Here is a 17328-nt window from a genome sequence, read left to right as displayed (position 1 = left end):
CCTCCATACATGGAAGTATGTAACTGTTGAACAATGCTATATACACAGGACCATACAAATGAGAACATTGCATTACGATACAACTATTCCAGTTACATCACTGTTTCTACCACACAAATGTAATTTCAACTGAATTTGAATATTCCCTCAATAAGATGTCCACAAAATATTATAGTAAGAGAATGTTAAAAGAAACAGATGGATGAATGTTCACCTAAATGGAATTCCCTGCATTTGCAGCATCAGGATACAGCCTGTGAATCCCGTCTGTACGTTAGTTCTTCTCTGTGCCTGGGCGAGGTCGTCGGAGCCTCCCACAAAGATGTAATCATTTACATTCAAAGATGTGTAATTACCAGCAGATTCTACTGTGAACGACCTAAACATGAAACAATGAAAACTACGATAGCTGAAAGACACACGTGAGTCATAAACAGAAGCCTCCCCACCCCCAACCCCACCCCAAGGTAAACTTCAAGCTGAAAGTAGTAGAGAGCCAGTTTAATGTTTCCAAATGGCAAATGAAAAAGCATTCATTAAAAATACATAAAATTTAAATATTTATACACTATAAAATTATATTAATATCATAACTATCTCTAACCTGGATAGAATCCATTCATCAAGCTCAGAAATATTCTGTTCCAAAGCTAATTATAGTTGGTAGAGAATCTAGTAAGTTTTACTTAATTCTGAAGTGCCTAAACATGGCATTTTCTAAACAAACATTGGTACTGGTGTAAACTAAACAAAAAACCTGCATTCCTAAATTTTGCCTTGTTTGTGATTCCAATTGACTAGTCACCACTAGTCGACCCATTTTGGAATCGGGATTTAGAGTTTGAAGAAGCACTGTTTGTTCTTAAACTACTTGACGCTGTCATAAGTAAACATCAGATCTTCTTACCCTTGACCAGTGATGTTCATCACACCTATCAATTCCTCCCTTCTGATATTGACTGTCATCTCCGAACCAAGACTCAACGGATCACTTGTGATAGCTGTGGTACCGTCACCTATGAAAGAAAAATAATAAAAAGAACCAAATTCACCCGCGGTCCTTTAACCTTATTAACCTTATTCACAAATGAAAATTGAAGAAAAAACATGGAGAAACCATTGTATAGGCTTTCATAACCCTATGAAAAGAAATATCGTCCACAAATGAGAAAGGGGAAGGGTTAAAATGATGCTCAAATAATGTTTAACAAGCATCCAAGTATGATGAAGCTTTGAAATTGATATCCGTTACTTGGAGCATCTAATGGGGGAAGGAAAGCCAAAAAGGACAAAAATCTTCATTCTGTTTGACAAAGGAAATAGCAGCTGGCCAGGGTTACTTTAACCCCGTCATCCCCCTCTCCCCAGTCTGTTGCCTAATCACATAAATCAGAAAGATGTGGCACACCGCAATAAAATTCTTGTCGAGTTTCAGCCATGCAGTGATCAATGATGATGAGTACTGATGTTGTCCAACATGTCAACATTATTATTATTATCATTATTTAGGTTTACAGTCTTGTACAGGGCCAAGGCCCTTTCACACTACTTTTACAACTTAACCCTGGTCATTGGTAACTTGTCACACCTACACACCAAAGTGTGTACAATTCAATCAATCTCTCCTGGGGCACCACAGTGCACCACAACCACGTGTCCCCCGGGGGACTGCCCATAGGGTGCAGCCACAAACCAGTCCACATTTTATACACCTGGGTGAAGAGAGGCAATGGAGATAAAGCGCCTTGCCCAAGGACAAAACGCAATGATCTGGCCAGGGCTCGAACCTGTAATCCTTAGATCACAAGTCCACTGCCTTAACCACTTGACCACAACGCCCTCACGTATATAACAGCCTTAAGTCATAAAATACCTAGAAAGACAGATTATCCCTTTACAAGAATATGTCCTTCTAATTTAAAAATTCAAATGGAAGAGACTAGGTTAACACAAATGAAATAGCAAAGTTGATTTAAATTTTAGAGAGAAACCTCTAAGGATTCATGGTTCTTCATGGACAGAGTGCCTGCACTACAAACAGTTACCACATTTACGTCATACCTGTGAAACATATTCAGAAGTATTGTGTTAAAGAGCAATATCGATAGCATACAACCCTGTTTTTATCCCTACGAATCAAACTCCCATCATGCTTTTCTGTCAAACATTTGTCTCATGTCTGCTCCTTTCACAGCTTTGGTTTTGTATTTTCGTCATAGTTTTAATACAACCTTCTGCCAGTTGTGAAGCTGATGTCGAAATTTTACTGACCATCGAACTGACCATCATATAAAACAGAATAGGTATCGGACTCACCAAGATCAAACTCGAAAACCAGTCTGCCTTCCTTCAGAGAGAGGGCGAAATAATCTCCCATAGAGCTAGTACTCTGACTGTACAGTATTAAACCATCCGGTGATTCTGGTCTGAAAGTGATGCCGATGGTCAAGTTGTTCACCAAAATGTCAGAGTTAGGCAGGCCATATCTCAGGTAACCATTTGAGGTAAAGTACGGAGGGTTTATGGATACAGCTGATGGATAAAAATGGATTGACGTTTATAATATTTATTAAACAAAGTAATAATGAAAAAACAGGGGATATTGTACATCTTTTACCAAGAACAAAGTGTCAATGATACTGATTTATAAAACATGTATAAATGGATAAACTAACAGATATGAGATAAAAAATATTGTGATCAAAACGTGAGTACACGAAAACATACTAGTATCTTGTAACTGATTAATTAGACATGAAGGCTTGATACGGTTACATGTCAGTCTACTACAGATTTATACTATTTGCATTTGGCATCCTAATTCCCACCCCAACCAGTGTGAAAGGAACCTGTCACTTTGGTGTTAAAGAGTTTAACAAAGTTTATATTACCCCATAAACTGAGCTCGATGTAAAGAACTATTTCTCATGATGTTCTATAAATTGTATTACCTGTAGCACATGTTGATCCAGCGTATCCCAGCATGCATCTGCAGGTCGAGTTGCCATCTTCTATAACGCACTGGCCTCCATTGAGACATCTGGCATCATCTTCTCCATCACAGAGAGTCGTCTGACAGTTTCTGCCACCAAATTCTGGTTCACAGATGCAAGTGTAGTCTCTTCCTCCCTGTTAAAGATGGGTTTTGTTTGACATGACTTCTCTGAAACTTTTGTCCCTTCTGTTACTGTTACTTGTCATTTAGCCTTTGAAGAAGATCCTGCTAGGATCGAAATGTCAGGCCAACTCACTTTAGTAGTGTTGCGCCGATATCACCAATATCGGTTTTGGCCGATATCCGATATTATCATCCCAATATCGGTCCGATACCGATACGATACCGATATTTTTAACAGACAAAATGAAGGCAAAATCGTACTTTAGTCATGCATACATTCACAAATAAATCTTCAAGTAAACAACAAAATATGGTGTTTTGTTTTCCTTTTGTCCTAAGTTGAAAAGAATGACTTTTTTCCTGATTTTGAAAAAGAGAATTATAATTGAAATCCAACCAGAATCTTTTTCACTGCAGCGCTGCACGCGATAATAAAATGGACGCAGTAAATGTGAGCCTTAACATCGTAAAGACTTACAAGTAGCTAAAGTGTTAACGTCTGCTTGCAAAATTGCATCTTAATTAGGTTACGAACTGTCGATCACAATGTAAAAATGATAATTTATTGAGTTTATACTCAATGTACAACTTATTCACTTGACCGTATAGAGAAGAAAAAAACTGAAAATCAGTAGAGAAATGACCAATTGTGTACGGAAAGTAAGGTGGTACACCTTTCAAATATTACGAAAGATCGAGCAAAACACTTTCGAAAAATTCACGCAAAACTGGCATATCGTACTAAATGCAACTAATGTCATGTAAACAAGGCTCTAGTGCATCCATTTATGAATATACCGTAAGACCACATCTGTTTTTAAGCGGGGGAAAAAAGAAAGTATTTTCTAGAATTTCCAAAAATACGGAAAAAATAATATCCTACCATAGTTAATTGTATAGCAAATAGCCTAACCACCTCGGCGGTTACGGATCTCACGTAACTGAAAAGTTCCCTGGCAAATTGCCAAAATATGTTAACAAACAGGTGTTACACAGGGGATGAGCTTACAGTGTGTTTGGGAAGGTACCTGGGAAAATTCGCAGCACATGTACGGCGGTAGTTGGGTATAGGGTTAAACACCGCAGTTGTAAAAATGTACGCATTGTGCACGCTATTCATTGTTAGGCAGTCTAGAGACAGGGCTTTGCTGAACGTTGTTTGTTTCATAATATCGGAAGTTTTGTAAGTTGCACTTTTTAAAGATTGAAAGACAGATTAAATCTCTTTTCATTTTATAACATAATATAGCTACTCTAACTTGTCATTTTAAAATTTTCATCTGTTTCGTGACAATTTAAATAAAAAAATTATTTTGCATACTCAACTGCGATTTTTTTTTTATCGCCAGACACGCAAAAAAAAAGCCAATTTTTCGGGGCTTTATCCCCCAGGATCCCCACAAGGGGTTCTACCCCATGACCCCACCAAGGCCCTAAGGCGGACCCCTGGACACTACGCCTTTATGCTCGCGTGCTCGGCGTGTTCGCTGGGCGAACACCGGCGGGAAATCGGCAGTGTGTTCACGGAAAATTAAAAGTGCAGTTATGCATCATGTTCAAGGTTTTCACGGAGGCCTTTGAGAAAATGAATGGTTAGTACAGTACAGTGTATACATGCTGCACTAATGCTATGTGTAGGCCAAGGTTCTCGAAGGTCATTGGTTATATTCGCGCGCCGTAGACGTGTTTTATAGGTTTAGGAGGGTCAGGTATCCATGGATATTAATCGAAAACGAATCTGAGTTTAACTGACGCTAAAGAAATGGATCGTCTTGGGCAGATTAACAAATCATTGCAAGTATAAATAAGTAGCTCTGCTGTGAAAAAAATAGTTCAATATCGGTTTGCTGTTATCGGCAATTAGGCAAAATTTTACCGATACCGATATGCGGCCGATATTGCAAATATCGGCCGATACCGATATTGAAAACGATTATCGTAGCAACACTACACTTTACACATTCTCCTACACAGGCTCTCTAGTGGATAAGCAGTTTTGCTAACAGTTTTATTTTATTTTGATTTCAGCTGCTCTGTTACTGTATCCCTTCGGGTGATCCTCCTTATCTACTCTGTATTTGTACTTGTATTTGTATTCTTGTGTTCCAGTTTTTCATTTCATTTTTATTCTGTGCGTGTTTTTGTCCTTTCTGTTACTGTACTGTTACTTGTCATTTAGCCTTTGAAGAAGATCCTGCTAGGATCGAAACGTCGACCAACTTACTTTTACGCATTCTCTGAAACTTGACACTTAAATTTTATTTGAAAACTTGGGATTGTCCTTCCACTCCCTCCCTCGGTTCTATCCACTGCCCACATGCTATAGTACGACATTATGCCCTCCTTCCAACAATAGGACCTTCTAATGTTTCATAACTTACGCAGTACTTAATGCATTTTGTTGTTTCTAATATAGTCCAGCATGCATGTAGTTTAAATGAAGCTTCCACATCACTTAAGAGGTACTCACCCCCCCTCTTACCCCATACCTACACCCCCTGCCCCCTCTCCTCCTTTCCACACTCCACATCTTGTCTTTTGGTCATCAAACACAAACCTGTACATCCATAATATAGAACTGGTAATTACTTCTAACATAAGGAGCTGAATTGAGTAATCATAAACATAATAATATGTAATATTTATATAGCGCATAATCAGCAAAGCTGCTCATGGCGCTTTACAAATGTAAAACCTAAAACCAAATAGTAACAAAAACCTAAATATTAAATATGTAGAACCAATAAGGCAAAAAATGTAAAAGCCTACAGCAACAATATAAAAAACACCCATACTAAACGGTCATAAAAAAAACAAAAAAAAACAAATAATAAACAAAAAAGCCCAAAACGCAATAGTCCAAAACAAATTCAAAAGTATGTAAATAGTAAAATAGATTAAATCATAGTCCATATTTAAATATAAATTAGTATGAGAAACTATAGTACAGTAAGACAATTATGGTGAAAGCCTAAAACAGATAGTAATAAACACCCAATACTAAACGATAATTCACTTACCCTTCAAGTAGTTTAGTCATCAAACACAAACCTGTACATCCATAATATAGAACTGGTAATTACTTCTAACATAAGGAGCTGAATTGAGGAATAATGCACTTCACTTACCCTTCGAGTACAGTTTCCTCTGCCGCTGCAGTCTACACCCTCACATGCAGCGATATTACAATCACCAACATTCACTGCTTGCTTAAAGTCTGTTAACAAGCCAACACTTCTAGAGCCAAGGACCAGATCCTCCACGCAGCCCTCAAAATGAGTGGGAATGAAATTGACAGCGGGGGTTAAACTCTGAGAGGAAAACAAGAAAATGCAGATGAATTTATAAACCGAGGGTGTTATGATCATCCAGTGAATGTGGACCAATTACCAGCTATTGCCATCAATTTTGGCTAAAACTATACTTCCATAGCAACCATACAGAAAAAAATAATAATAATTAGTGCATTAAAAGAATTATAAAAATTAGTGCATTATACAAAAATTCCATAATTTTCAGAACGAAACCAAAACCAGCTACATTACACAATACTTCAACTGATTATTCTAACTTGTAGAGCAAAAGTTTGAAATCATTTTATTCAAAGCAGAAAAATTTGCACTTTCACATCATTCTTGATAATTATTATAAGCTAATACACAACAAGTTTAAGCACTAGATATGTAGCTATAGATGTTAGTATTCGCCTGTCCATCCTTCCTTCCGTCCCGTTTGAATGCAAATTGTTGTACACTTACCATGGGAACTCCTCCAATGTAAACTACGGCGAGCCCTGTTATGAGAATGCCATTAAAGTCCTGTGAGGTCACTACAGACCCATTCACTATCAGCTGTACCATGTCACTGGTCTGTTGCACGCCGATGGTATGATAAAAGCTTCCAGTGAGGGCGGCAGACTGTAAGTTGAGTATCTCAGCTGACGATGTAGAGGCCACAACACGTAGGGTTCCACCAGAGTGATACACAGCTAGATAACCTTCAAAAGAAATTGAAAGTTAAAACCAATATACATTTCCTTCTTCTTTTTAAAAAGAGCATTGCACCCAGATTTTAGCAAGCTATGGTTTTCAAAATTACTCTCCTGGAAATTCAAATATGTGTGATTTATACAATCAGATGACCCAGTGATGGAAAGAAATGTTTTACAGGTGGCAGTGAAATTATTGAAATTCTTGTTCAAGGTACATTGTATGCTATTTGGCAGTTTAGAAAATTTGGGAGATATATTGGTGATCCTTTAAGTAGCTTTCACATAATGCATGAGCAATTTGCATAATGCATATTTATTAATGCATAAGTATCACTAAGCTGACTATGCAACCGACTTGGTGACAATGACAAATACTTTATACAAAGTCATTGGTATGTTACAATGTGTTACAATTATAATGTTCCAAAGATGAGGGAAAAATAATACACCACACAAGATGAGATACTGTTCTCTAATCTATTAATACTTCTTCTCTCTACTGCTACCAGGATGTGAGTGACCACAGAAACAAAAAACTGTCTAAGTGGTGATAACCTCTGACCCTGACTGTGACTAACTGTTATCTTACAATTGAGAGGAGGTTAGAGACAGGACTCATTGATTGTGTCACCTAGGGGTGTTTAATATACAAGTGACACAAGTACTAGACATAAAATATAGCATTGTTTGAACACTACAACAATGTGGGTTACAAACCAGCAAATTTTGGCAAGCAAATGTTCTTGGGTGGTAGAGCTTTAGTACTGGAAGGTAACCATAAAGCTACTTTATCAACAAACAAAGATGTTTATAAACACATGATGAAAGTACTCTGAAAACATTTGAAAATACTACAATTTTTTTTCAAAAGCGCACAAATTTCGTAAACCTCGTCCAAAAATTGTTTCGACATTTGGTAGAGAGCTAATATATCCTAGGAATGCAAAGATGAATTCTGAATATGTGATGTATATATGGAATTTACAGCCCTGGAAACAAAACCCTTTCACTCCTTATGCAAAAAATTATAATAATTTCTTATTTTCCTTGAAACATTCACTCAAACACTTACCACTAGAGGCAGTATTCTCTGCATACAGGATAAGTCCTTGTGAGTTACTATCAAGGTGAACAGATGTTACAATTCTCAAAGGAGAGTTGAAAGTGTGATCGTACGATAGAAAGCTACCCGCTGCGAATGACGGTACCTGGATATCAAGGTCTAAAGAAAAACAAACAGAGAAATGGTAAAAAATGATGTGAGTTTCATTAAAGGCATTGAAGACTCGCCCCAAACAGCGTGCCGCCATCTGTAAAAGTTAACTTTCTGTTGCTTGCAAGTGAAGTTTTTCTCTTGTCGCTACAAAATGCAGACAGTAATGAAACGTGATACCTTGTTATCTTCAGCTGGAGCTGAGATGTCCATCGCTGTATCGTTTGCACACTGTGCTGTGGGTACTGACCGCAGCTGTATGTACTGACTGTACACTAGTGTCTAATTACCGATGGTAGCAAGCTGTGTGTTTGTATTTTCTGGGATCGATGGTGGTGTCTAACACTTCTGTTACACCTCATTCGAAACTAGGTCAGATTACCAACATTAGACGTTTCTTCACACCCTTTAATTATAATTCTACATGAATATTCATTCAATGATGGAAATTTGTAAATTGGCTAAATGAATATTCATTTAAAAAAGATTCTCCCAATTGGTCTCCAAGTTTTGTCATTTTACCAAACCGAACAATTATTGCTCAAACATAATACTCCCACTGCAGAAACCCTCGCGGATTGTTCAACAAGAACAAACTTTGATTAGAGAGTAAGAATGAGTATATCCGATTTTTAAAAAGACAAATAGAAAATTAAAATTAAAGCAATGCCAATACATGTTCTCATATTAGTTATAATCATATGCAATAAAATCAAAAAATTTCTTAACTTTTTAAGTTTAATATTTTTCAATGAAACAAAGACTTGTCGTCAGGCAACTGCACTGCATTAATATAGTATGACAGTAACCAACACGGCCTACAATTTTACTTAAGTTGATGCAAAATATCTTATGAAAAATCTTATGAAGTCAATTGTTCAACTGGAGGACTTTCAGATGAGACCTCAACATGTAACCCACCTGCCTGTACATTTTACTTTGGTGCATCCATACTTTAGATATGAAAATGTTCAATATTTCAATTGTCAGAAAGTTTATACCCTTACTTACCTGCTAACTGTTACATGTATTTATCAGAAAACAGTAACACAAGTGTTCACCTGACATTTGTAATCAGATCAAAAAGCAGTTTTCATGAAATATGTGAATATTCACGGATGTTTCATATCAATACCATATATATATTAAAATATGTAAATATCTTACCCGCAGAGCAGTAGTTACCACCCCAACCGAGAGGACAGAGACAGACAGGATCACCAGATGAATCTAGAACACACTCTCCAGTATTACAATTCACCCCATCACAAGGTGTCTGCTCACACAAATCCCCGGTGTATGGGCCTTCGCAGAGGCAAGAAAACATATTCACCTGTTATAAAAAGCAACAAAGATTTTGTAAGGAAAGAAAATGCATATAACACAGTCAAATTAATATTTTACATTTTGTGGATTCTAAATTTATTGAAACATCATACAGTAGAACATAATTTGGTCACCACAGCTTGCTACACAATATGATTATATGCATGTCACTTTTACGATCAGGCTAGCATGCATACAACAGTCCATTTAAATAAAGCACTATTAGAGAGCTAAAATTTGAAAAGTCTGCAATCTACTGAAAAAAAGCCATTGTAGGTCAAATATCTTGTAGTTTAATGGCCTGTGTTCCGTCCAACATCTGTTTCCATTTTTCATTGGCGTTTGAAGAAGATCCTGCTAGGATTGAAACATCAATAGATCACTATAGTCTGAATTCCAATCACCCTGCTGAAACACTAAGCCATGACCTCTCCACACCCAACCCCCTGCCCCACACCCAACCCCCTGCCCCACACCCAACTCCCTGCCCCGCACCCAACCCCCTGCCCCGCACCCAACCCCCTGCACCGCACCCAACCCCCTGCCCCACACCCAACCCCTGCCCCACACCCAACCCTCTGCCCCACACCCAACCCCCTGCAGCACACCCAACCCCCTGCCCCACACCCAACCCCCTGCCCCACACCCAACCCCCTGCCAACTCTGTGGTTGCACCAAAAGATCACTTTTTAGCAAACTAGCTAGACTTGAGTCTATCATGCTCCATATCTGACACCACTGTTAGAATGTAACACCGTTGTTCTTGACATACCTGATCGACGCAGGTAGCACCATTCTGACAGGGGCCACCAGCACATTCGTTTATGTTGATACTGCAATCTCGCCCGGCAAAGCCGTCCAGACACTGACAGACAAAACTACTCTCCAGATCATTCATGCAAGTGCCGTTATTTGTACAAGGGGAACCTGACAACCAAAGAAAGAAAGAAATCCTTTTAAAGGCATTGAAGACTCGCCTCAAACAGCTTACCGCCATCTTTAAAAAGTTAACTTTCCGTTGCTTGCAAGTGAGGTTTTCTCTTTTCGCTACAAAATGCAGACAGTAATGGAACGTGATACCTTGTTATCTTTAGCTGGACCTGAGATATCCATCGCTATATCGTTTGTACACTGTGCTGTGGGTATTGACCGCAGCTGTATGTACTGACTGTACACTAGTGTCTAATTACCGACGGTAGCAAGCTGTGTGTGTGTATTTTCTGGGATCGATGGTGGTGTCTAACACTTCTGTTACAACTCATTCGAAACTAGGTCAGATTACCGGCATTAGACGTTTCTTTTTATGCGAGTCTTCACACCCTTTAATCCATAAACAGTTATTCCTCTATTGACACATTTTAAGAAGGAATACATTTCTTATCGTCAGCACGACCAGGCTAATGTAAACTTAATCAGGGATAAAGTTAAAATGAGAGAAGTCAAAAAATATATTGACTTCAAGACAAATTTATTGATTAGTTTAATTAGATACTTCAGTGGATAAACAAAACTGAAATAAGAATAACTTGAGTTTAAATCTCAAAATATTTGCCAATGATTAGAACAAAGGTTTTAACAGTAGAAACCTGACAGAAAATTCTATAAGTAGAGTGGCCATCCAGAGGTCAAAAGGTCACCAATGATCACCTAGAAAATGGGTGTAGTCTGCATGACCTCTGCTGTATATTGGACTTACTTTGACAGAAATTACAAGTGAATGTTCCCAGTGAATTAATACAAGGTACACCCACTGGACATGGCAGCTGGACACACAGGTCCTCAACCTCACATCTGGACCCTTCGTAGCCCTCACCGCAATCACAAGTAAAACTAGTTCCAAATGGTGCGTTTGCAACATTTCTACAAGCAGCTGAGTTGAGGCATGGATTAGGGTCACAATAGTTTTGTAGTTCACATTGGTTGCCAAGGTATCCTGATGGGCACAGACAACTGTAAGACAAGATGGGAAGAATGAGACAAAAGATATCGTTTGGTTACAACAAAGAGGAGAATATTTACACTAAGATACCAAACTTCAAGTCTACCTGTGACTCATTCTCGGAATCTAACAGATCATAGGAACAGTAATCACGAGAAGCCGTTTGACACCAGCACCGCCCTCATATATATGAGAGAGTCAAATAATGGCCAATTATGCTCAACTATCCACATTGTTTTGCTTCCTCTCTTAAATACCTTTCCCATACTGAGACATTTAATTTCTACTTGAACCATGTTGAATGTCCGAGGATAAAACTCTTACAACACTATTAAATCTTTAAGCAAATCCGAAACATGCATGTCAAAACCAATGACCTTTAAACTGACACGAGTATTAAGTATCATACACAAGTATTAATTATTATACACAAAGTATTAAGTATCATACACAAGTATTAAGTACCATACACAAGTATTAAGTATTATACATAAGTATTAAGTATCGTACACAAGTATTAAGTATTATACATAAGTATTAAGTATCGTACACAAGTATTAAGTATCGTACACAAGTATTAAGTTTCTTACACAAGTATTAAGTTTCTTACACAAGTATTAAGTATCATACACAAGTATTAAGTATTATACATAAGTATTAAACATAAGTATTAAGTATCATACACAAGTATTAAGTATCGTACACAAGTATTAAGTATCGTACACACGTATTAAGTTTCTTATACAAGTATTAAGTATCATACACAAGTATTAAGTATCATACACAAGTATTAAGTATCATACACAAGTATTAAGTATCATACACAATTTCTGTACACAAAGATTAAGTGACTTAAGGCTGTAATTAATATCAAAGTGTTGTACATCTCTTAAAGATTTCCTTTCTACCTGAAACTGTTGACCTGGTCGACACAGGTACCGCCGTTACTACAGCTGGACCCTGTGCAGTCATTATCGTTTATTTCACAATTAGCTCCAGAGAAACCTGCCAAATATAAAGACGTCACAATGTTGATGATCCATACTCAGAGATGATTTAAACCAGATAAACACACTTCAACACAAAATGTGTTTCAATATACATAACGTACTTCTTTCATATATAAATACCACTAATAGTAACAACAGGGTCAATATTCTCAATATCAAACTTCAAGCATCAGGAATGAGCCTTTTTATCGCTCTTTTGTACGAAATCACAACAAAGCCACTGTAGGGAGTAAATACCTTCCACTCCATTATTTGACCCACCTACAAGTTCTCTACGATAACAGAAATAGTAAAGATTCCCTTGTATTTGTCTATGGTGTGTTCATGCGTCATTTGGGCTTTGCTTTGAGAATCACCGTGTTCATGCCTCACATTGTGATTCTTAAAGCAAAGCAGAGCTCAAATGCTGCTAAACACAGTTGTTGTTTCGTTGACGATTCTTCAAACTTTGAAGTTAGTATCTTTCCAGGCTATCCATCGATGAACGAATACGATTGATATTTCATTCAACATGGAGAAACAAACGAGAGTTGATGTTACAAATTCATTATCTCCCCCAAAAGACCTTTGATTTTCTATTTGGTTTAAAAGCTTTTTTCACATTTTTATGCCTCTGGACAATCTATAACATAATTGACAATGAAATGATGGTTTGGAATTTTGTAATTGGTGCAATAAGAAGAAAACCAGCAGAAGAAATGGTAAAAGCAAAAACTAAGAATAGCAAAAATCTTTACCACTAACATAATTAGTGTTATCATATTCTCACCTGGCAGGCATCGGCATGTAAAATTATCTGCCGATGTAGCAATGCAGAGGGCGCCATTTGTGCAGGGGTTGTTCTGACAGGCGGAACCAACGTTGCCACAAAAGGTACCAAAATACCCCGGCTGGCATTCACAGGTAAACCCATCAGGGGAAGAGCGGCACACGGCACTGTTCTGACATGGTCCAGAGGTACAGGGGTCTGCAGATTCACATCTATCCCCTGTGTAACCAGGAGGGCATCTGAATGTAAAATAACCAAAAATAAGGGTTTCAAAAATTGCAGTAATTTTGGGTCAAGATTTTAATTGCATTATTGGCAAAGCATTAAACTGAACAGTTTCACAAAGACTATAAGATAATGCCATAATGGGTTACAGAATTTCTGTCCTGTAAATAAATTGTTTGATCCAATATGGTGGCAGCAAACAATATTACAACTGATTCATTTCTTTTTACTTAAACATCCCCTACGTAATGCCATTGGCAACACTTCATCCACTTTTCTTTTGGTCAAAATTACTAAAAGATTGGTCTTTCCTCTGAATAAGTTGCGAGTTAGAATAGCGTACAGGGTATAATTTTATCCAGTATGACTGCAAAATACTATACAAAATGGACAAGTTGCTATACATGTGCCAAGATGTATAAAGCAGTATTCTACACAGGAGCTGTAGCTTTCAATGAGAGAAATATTCACAGAATTCAAAAGTGCTATGCAAACTTTGAACACTAGATTATTCCCTGGTCTAGCAATCAAATGAAACTAACATGATTTAAGAATTACAAGGAAGATTGAGAAAATCAAAACATTAAACAATTGTAAAAAATTTATTACATCAATCCTAGACCCAATTGCCATACTAAATATCAAACCTCTTCCTGTGGGTTCCAATATCACTCTTTCATCTTTCAATTTGAATTTTTTTAAGTCTCACCGTTGGTCTAATGGGAAGCTTTGGAATGTTTTCCTACTGTGTGAAGTTTGCAAAATTCAAGAGACATTTTTTGGGGGTTATATGTTCTGGGTGAAATTTAGGAAATGGTATCTCTTTGTGAATAATACAGCATTCGATTCCCAATTTCATTCGACATGTCCATATTTCTGCATTACATCTGAAGGGTCTAATGTGCGGTGTTCTCAATTAATTTACAAAGAGGGACGTAAAACAAAGACTGGTAATTACAGCAAAGAGCCAGACAGAATGTAAAACCTCACTAGGCCTCTGTCTTTACCTAGATTGGGCAATGTGCAGAGTTGGACCATAGATGGGAATTCTGGGTCGATTCTTTTCTTTGTGGGGCCAGGTTGAAATCATTTTAGCAGGCTGCCTACTGAGAATCCCAGGTACAAATGTAACCAACTACACTACTGGTTTTACTATGATTTGTCAGTTTTATCTCCTTTATGTCAAGGATACACTGAATAGTTATACTGATTAGTAACACAAACTGTAATGTCTCAACTTAATTCCTTCAAAAGTTTTAGCATACAATTCATAAAAGACCTGTCATTGTCACAATCATTATTACACATCCGTGATTCCTGCTTTAATCCTTCAATTTACCTGCAGACAAAGTCCCCATTCCTATCTTCCAGACAGTATCCTCTGACGCAGGGATTGGCTGCACAACCAGAGATCATCTGCTCACAGAAAACACCTGTGAAGCCAGTCCGGCAATCACAGAATAGCTGTCCAAGCGAGAAATAAATGGATTTAAAGTTTAATGAAAGTACAAGATGCATGATCAAACTTTTCATACTGAAATAAAATTGAATTTGAATTAATACAATAAAGTTTTAAGCCATCTATAACCTAATTTAAAAAAGGGGATCACGATGTTATAGGTAATTATCGCCCAGTTTCTGTACTAACAGGCTTCTCTAAAATCTTTGAAAGAATAGTTCATAATCGTATTTATAATTTTATCAGTAAACATGATATTATGTTCAAAAGTCAATATGGGTATCGGCCAGGACACTCAACCGAACTTGCTTTGACTGAGGCCTTGGAGGTATTGTATGATGCCATAGATAATAAAAGGATTTCCGTCTGTGTATTCTTGGACTTGTCCAAAGCGTTTGATACAATTGATCACCGTATTTTGTTTATGAAATTGTCACATTATGGCATAAGAGGCACAGGACTAGACTGGATTAGAAGCTATTTATCAAACAGAAAACAATTTACAAATTGTCTTCATACGGATTCTGATTGCATGAATGTTGTTTGTGGGGTTCCACAAGGATCTATATTGGGGCCCTTGCTTTTTATAATATATGTAAATGATATTTGTCATGTGTCAGATAATTGTACTATCATATCATTCGCTGATGATACTAATATTTTTTTCTCTGGCTTGGATCCTGTGGAAATGAGGGCTAGAATTTGTCATGTGCTTGATGAATTTCATGCTTGGTTTTCAGCTAACAAACTTTCTTTAAATGTAGGTAAGACAAAATATGTTGTTTTCAATGAAGGTAGGAATAGGAATATTCTGTCTGACATACAGATGCATGGTAGTAGTCTAAAAAAAGTGTGTTTTACCACTTTACTAGGGGTAACTATTGATTCTGGTCTGACATGGCGTGATCACATAAATACAATATCAACAAATATTTCTCGAGGCGTTGGGATTCTTTCCAAATTGAAGCACTACTTACCAAAACATATTCTTCGTTCTTTATATTTTACTTTAATTTATCCTCACCTTACTTATTGCATTACAGTTTGGTCTGGCACGGCTGCTTATAACATTAAGAAACTTTTTGTACTTCAAAAAAGGGCTATTCGACATATATCTTCTGCCGACTATAACGATCATACTAGTAAATTATTGGCCTCACTTAAGCTACTGAAATTACCGGACCTTGTGAAAGTTCATCTTGCTACATTCGCTTATCGCTCTATTAATGGGTATAATCCGCCCACATGTAAAAATTTATTCACTGTTAATAAGGAAATCCATGATTATAATACAAGACAGGCTGGTCACATACATAGACTTTTTCCCCATAGTAACCTGGGTAAACAGAGTATACGTTATCGGGCAAACACTTGCTGGAATTATCTACTTAATCATCATGATCATATACAAAATGATTCTCAGTCACCACGTTCCTTTAAACGTCAATTAAGCGAGGTTTACATAAGTGATTATTGATCCATAATACTGTTTAGAAATCTTTGTTTGTTTATATCGTTAACACTGATAACTTAATTATTTTCCTACTTTAGGGAGTGGCTCTACTCGATAAGCCTTTCAGGTTTTTAGATCACTTCCTTTCTCTTTATACTCAATTTCATATCTGTAAACGTTTGTATGACATACTATGTACCGTATATTGAGAAAAAACAAATAAATGAAATGAAATGAAATCCTCAACCAATTTCCATCCAAATGCCCCGAAAAATGACGCAATGTTTATGAATAGAGAGAAACAAGAAACTACATCAATTAGATTCAATTAATCAATCAATTAGATCATATTCCTTACTTGTCCTCTGATGTCCCAGCAGACACCTCCATTTTGACAAGGATCTTCCGGAAAGCAAACTCCTTGTGATAGCTCACACCAGATACCTTCAAACCCATCAGGACAAAAGCAAAATGGACCTGTCAACAAAAGGGAAAAGTTTATTATTATTATGACTAAAGGACATCAATTCTCCCTTGTTATTGAAACACACTGCAACAGGTAATGTATGAAGAGACAATCTAGCCTATACACATACTGTATGTGTCTAATATAGAGTTGCACAAAACTACATCACACAGTCATGTTTGATCATTTGACAAAAAAATAACAACAATAGTACAAAATTAGCATAGCTACAGTGATATATATCTCAATACTATGCAATGGATGTGTGTGTGATTATACCATTGTATGTGTCTAACACAGCTTGACCAAACTACATGACTAAACGTTTATTGTTAATAGTTGTTGTAAAGGTGAACTAC

General features: G+C 37.0%; 1 protein-coding gene across 1 annotated transcript in view; it reads right to left on the bottom strand.

Annotated features, from left to right (window-relative positions):
- The window catches only part of LOC139977158 (uncharacterized), a 68531-nt gene that overhangs the window by 13873 nt on the left and 37330 nt on the right, over positions 1-17328 (bottom strand). Inside the window, exons 17-30 of the mRNA XM_071986326.1 lie at positions 16862-16980; positions 14931-15055; positions 13367-13605; positions 12496-12592; positions 11345-11598; positions 10421-10575; positions 9490-9655; positions 8182-8331; positions 6877-7115; positions 6247-6429; positions 2952-3129; positions 2317-2532; positions 908-1016; positions 215-379 (exon numbers count right to left, since the gene is read on the bottom strand). Of these exons, the coding sequence (XP_071842427.1) occupies positions 215-379; positions 908-1016; positions 2317-2532; positions 2952-3129; positions 6247-6429; positions 6877-7115; positions 8182-8331; positions 9490-9655; positions 10421-10575; positions 11345-11598; positions 12496-12592; positions 13367-13605; positions 14931-15055; positions 16862-16980 (2395 nt within the window). The remainder of the gene's footprint in view (positions 1-214; positions 380-907; positions 1017-2316; positions 2533-2951; positions 3130-6246; positions 6430-6876; positions 7116-8181; positions 8332-9489; positions 9656-10420; positions 10576-11344; positions 11599-12495; positions 12593-13366; positions 13606-14930; positions 15056-16861; positions 16981-17328) is intronic.

This window comes from Apostichopus japonicus, chromosome 2 (assembly GCF_037975245.1).
Source record: "Apostichopus japonicus isolate 1M-3 chromosome 2, ASM3797524v1, whole genome shotgun sequence".
In the NCBI taxonomy this organism is placed as follows: domain Eukaryota; kingdom Metazoa; phylum Echinodermata; class Holothuroidea; order Aspidochirotida; family Stichopodidae; genus Apostichopus; species Apostichopus japonicus.
Note: the sequence above shows the minus strand (reverse complement) of the source record. Positions and strands in the feature narration are given on the sequence as shown.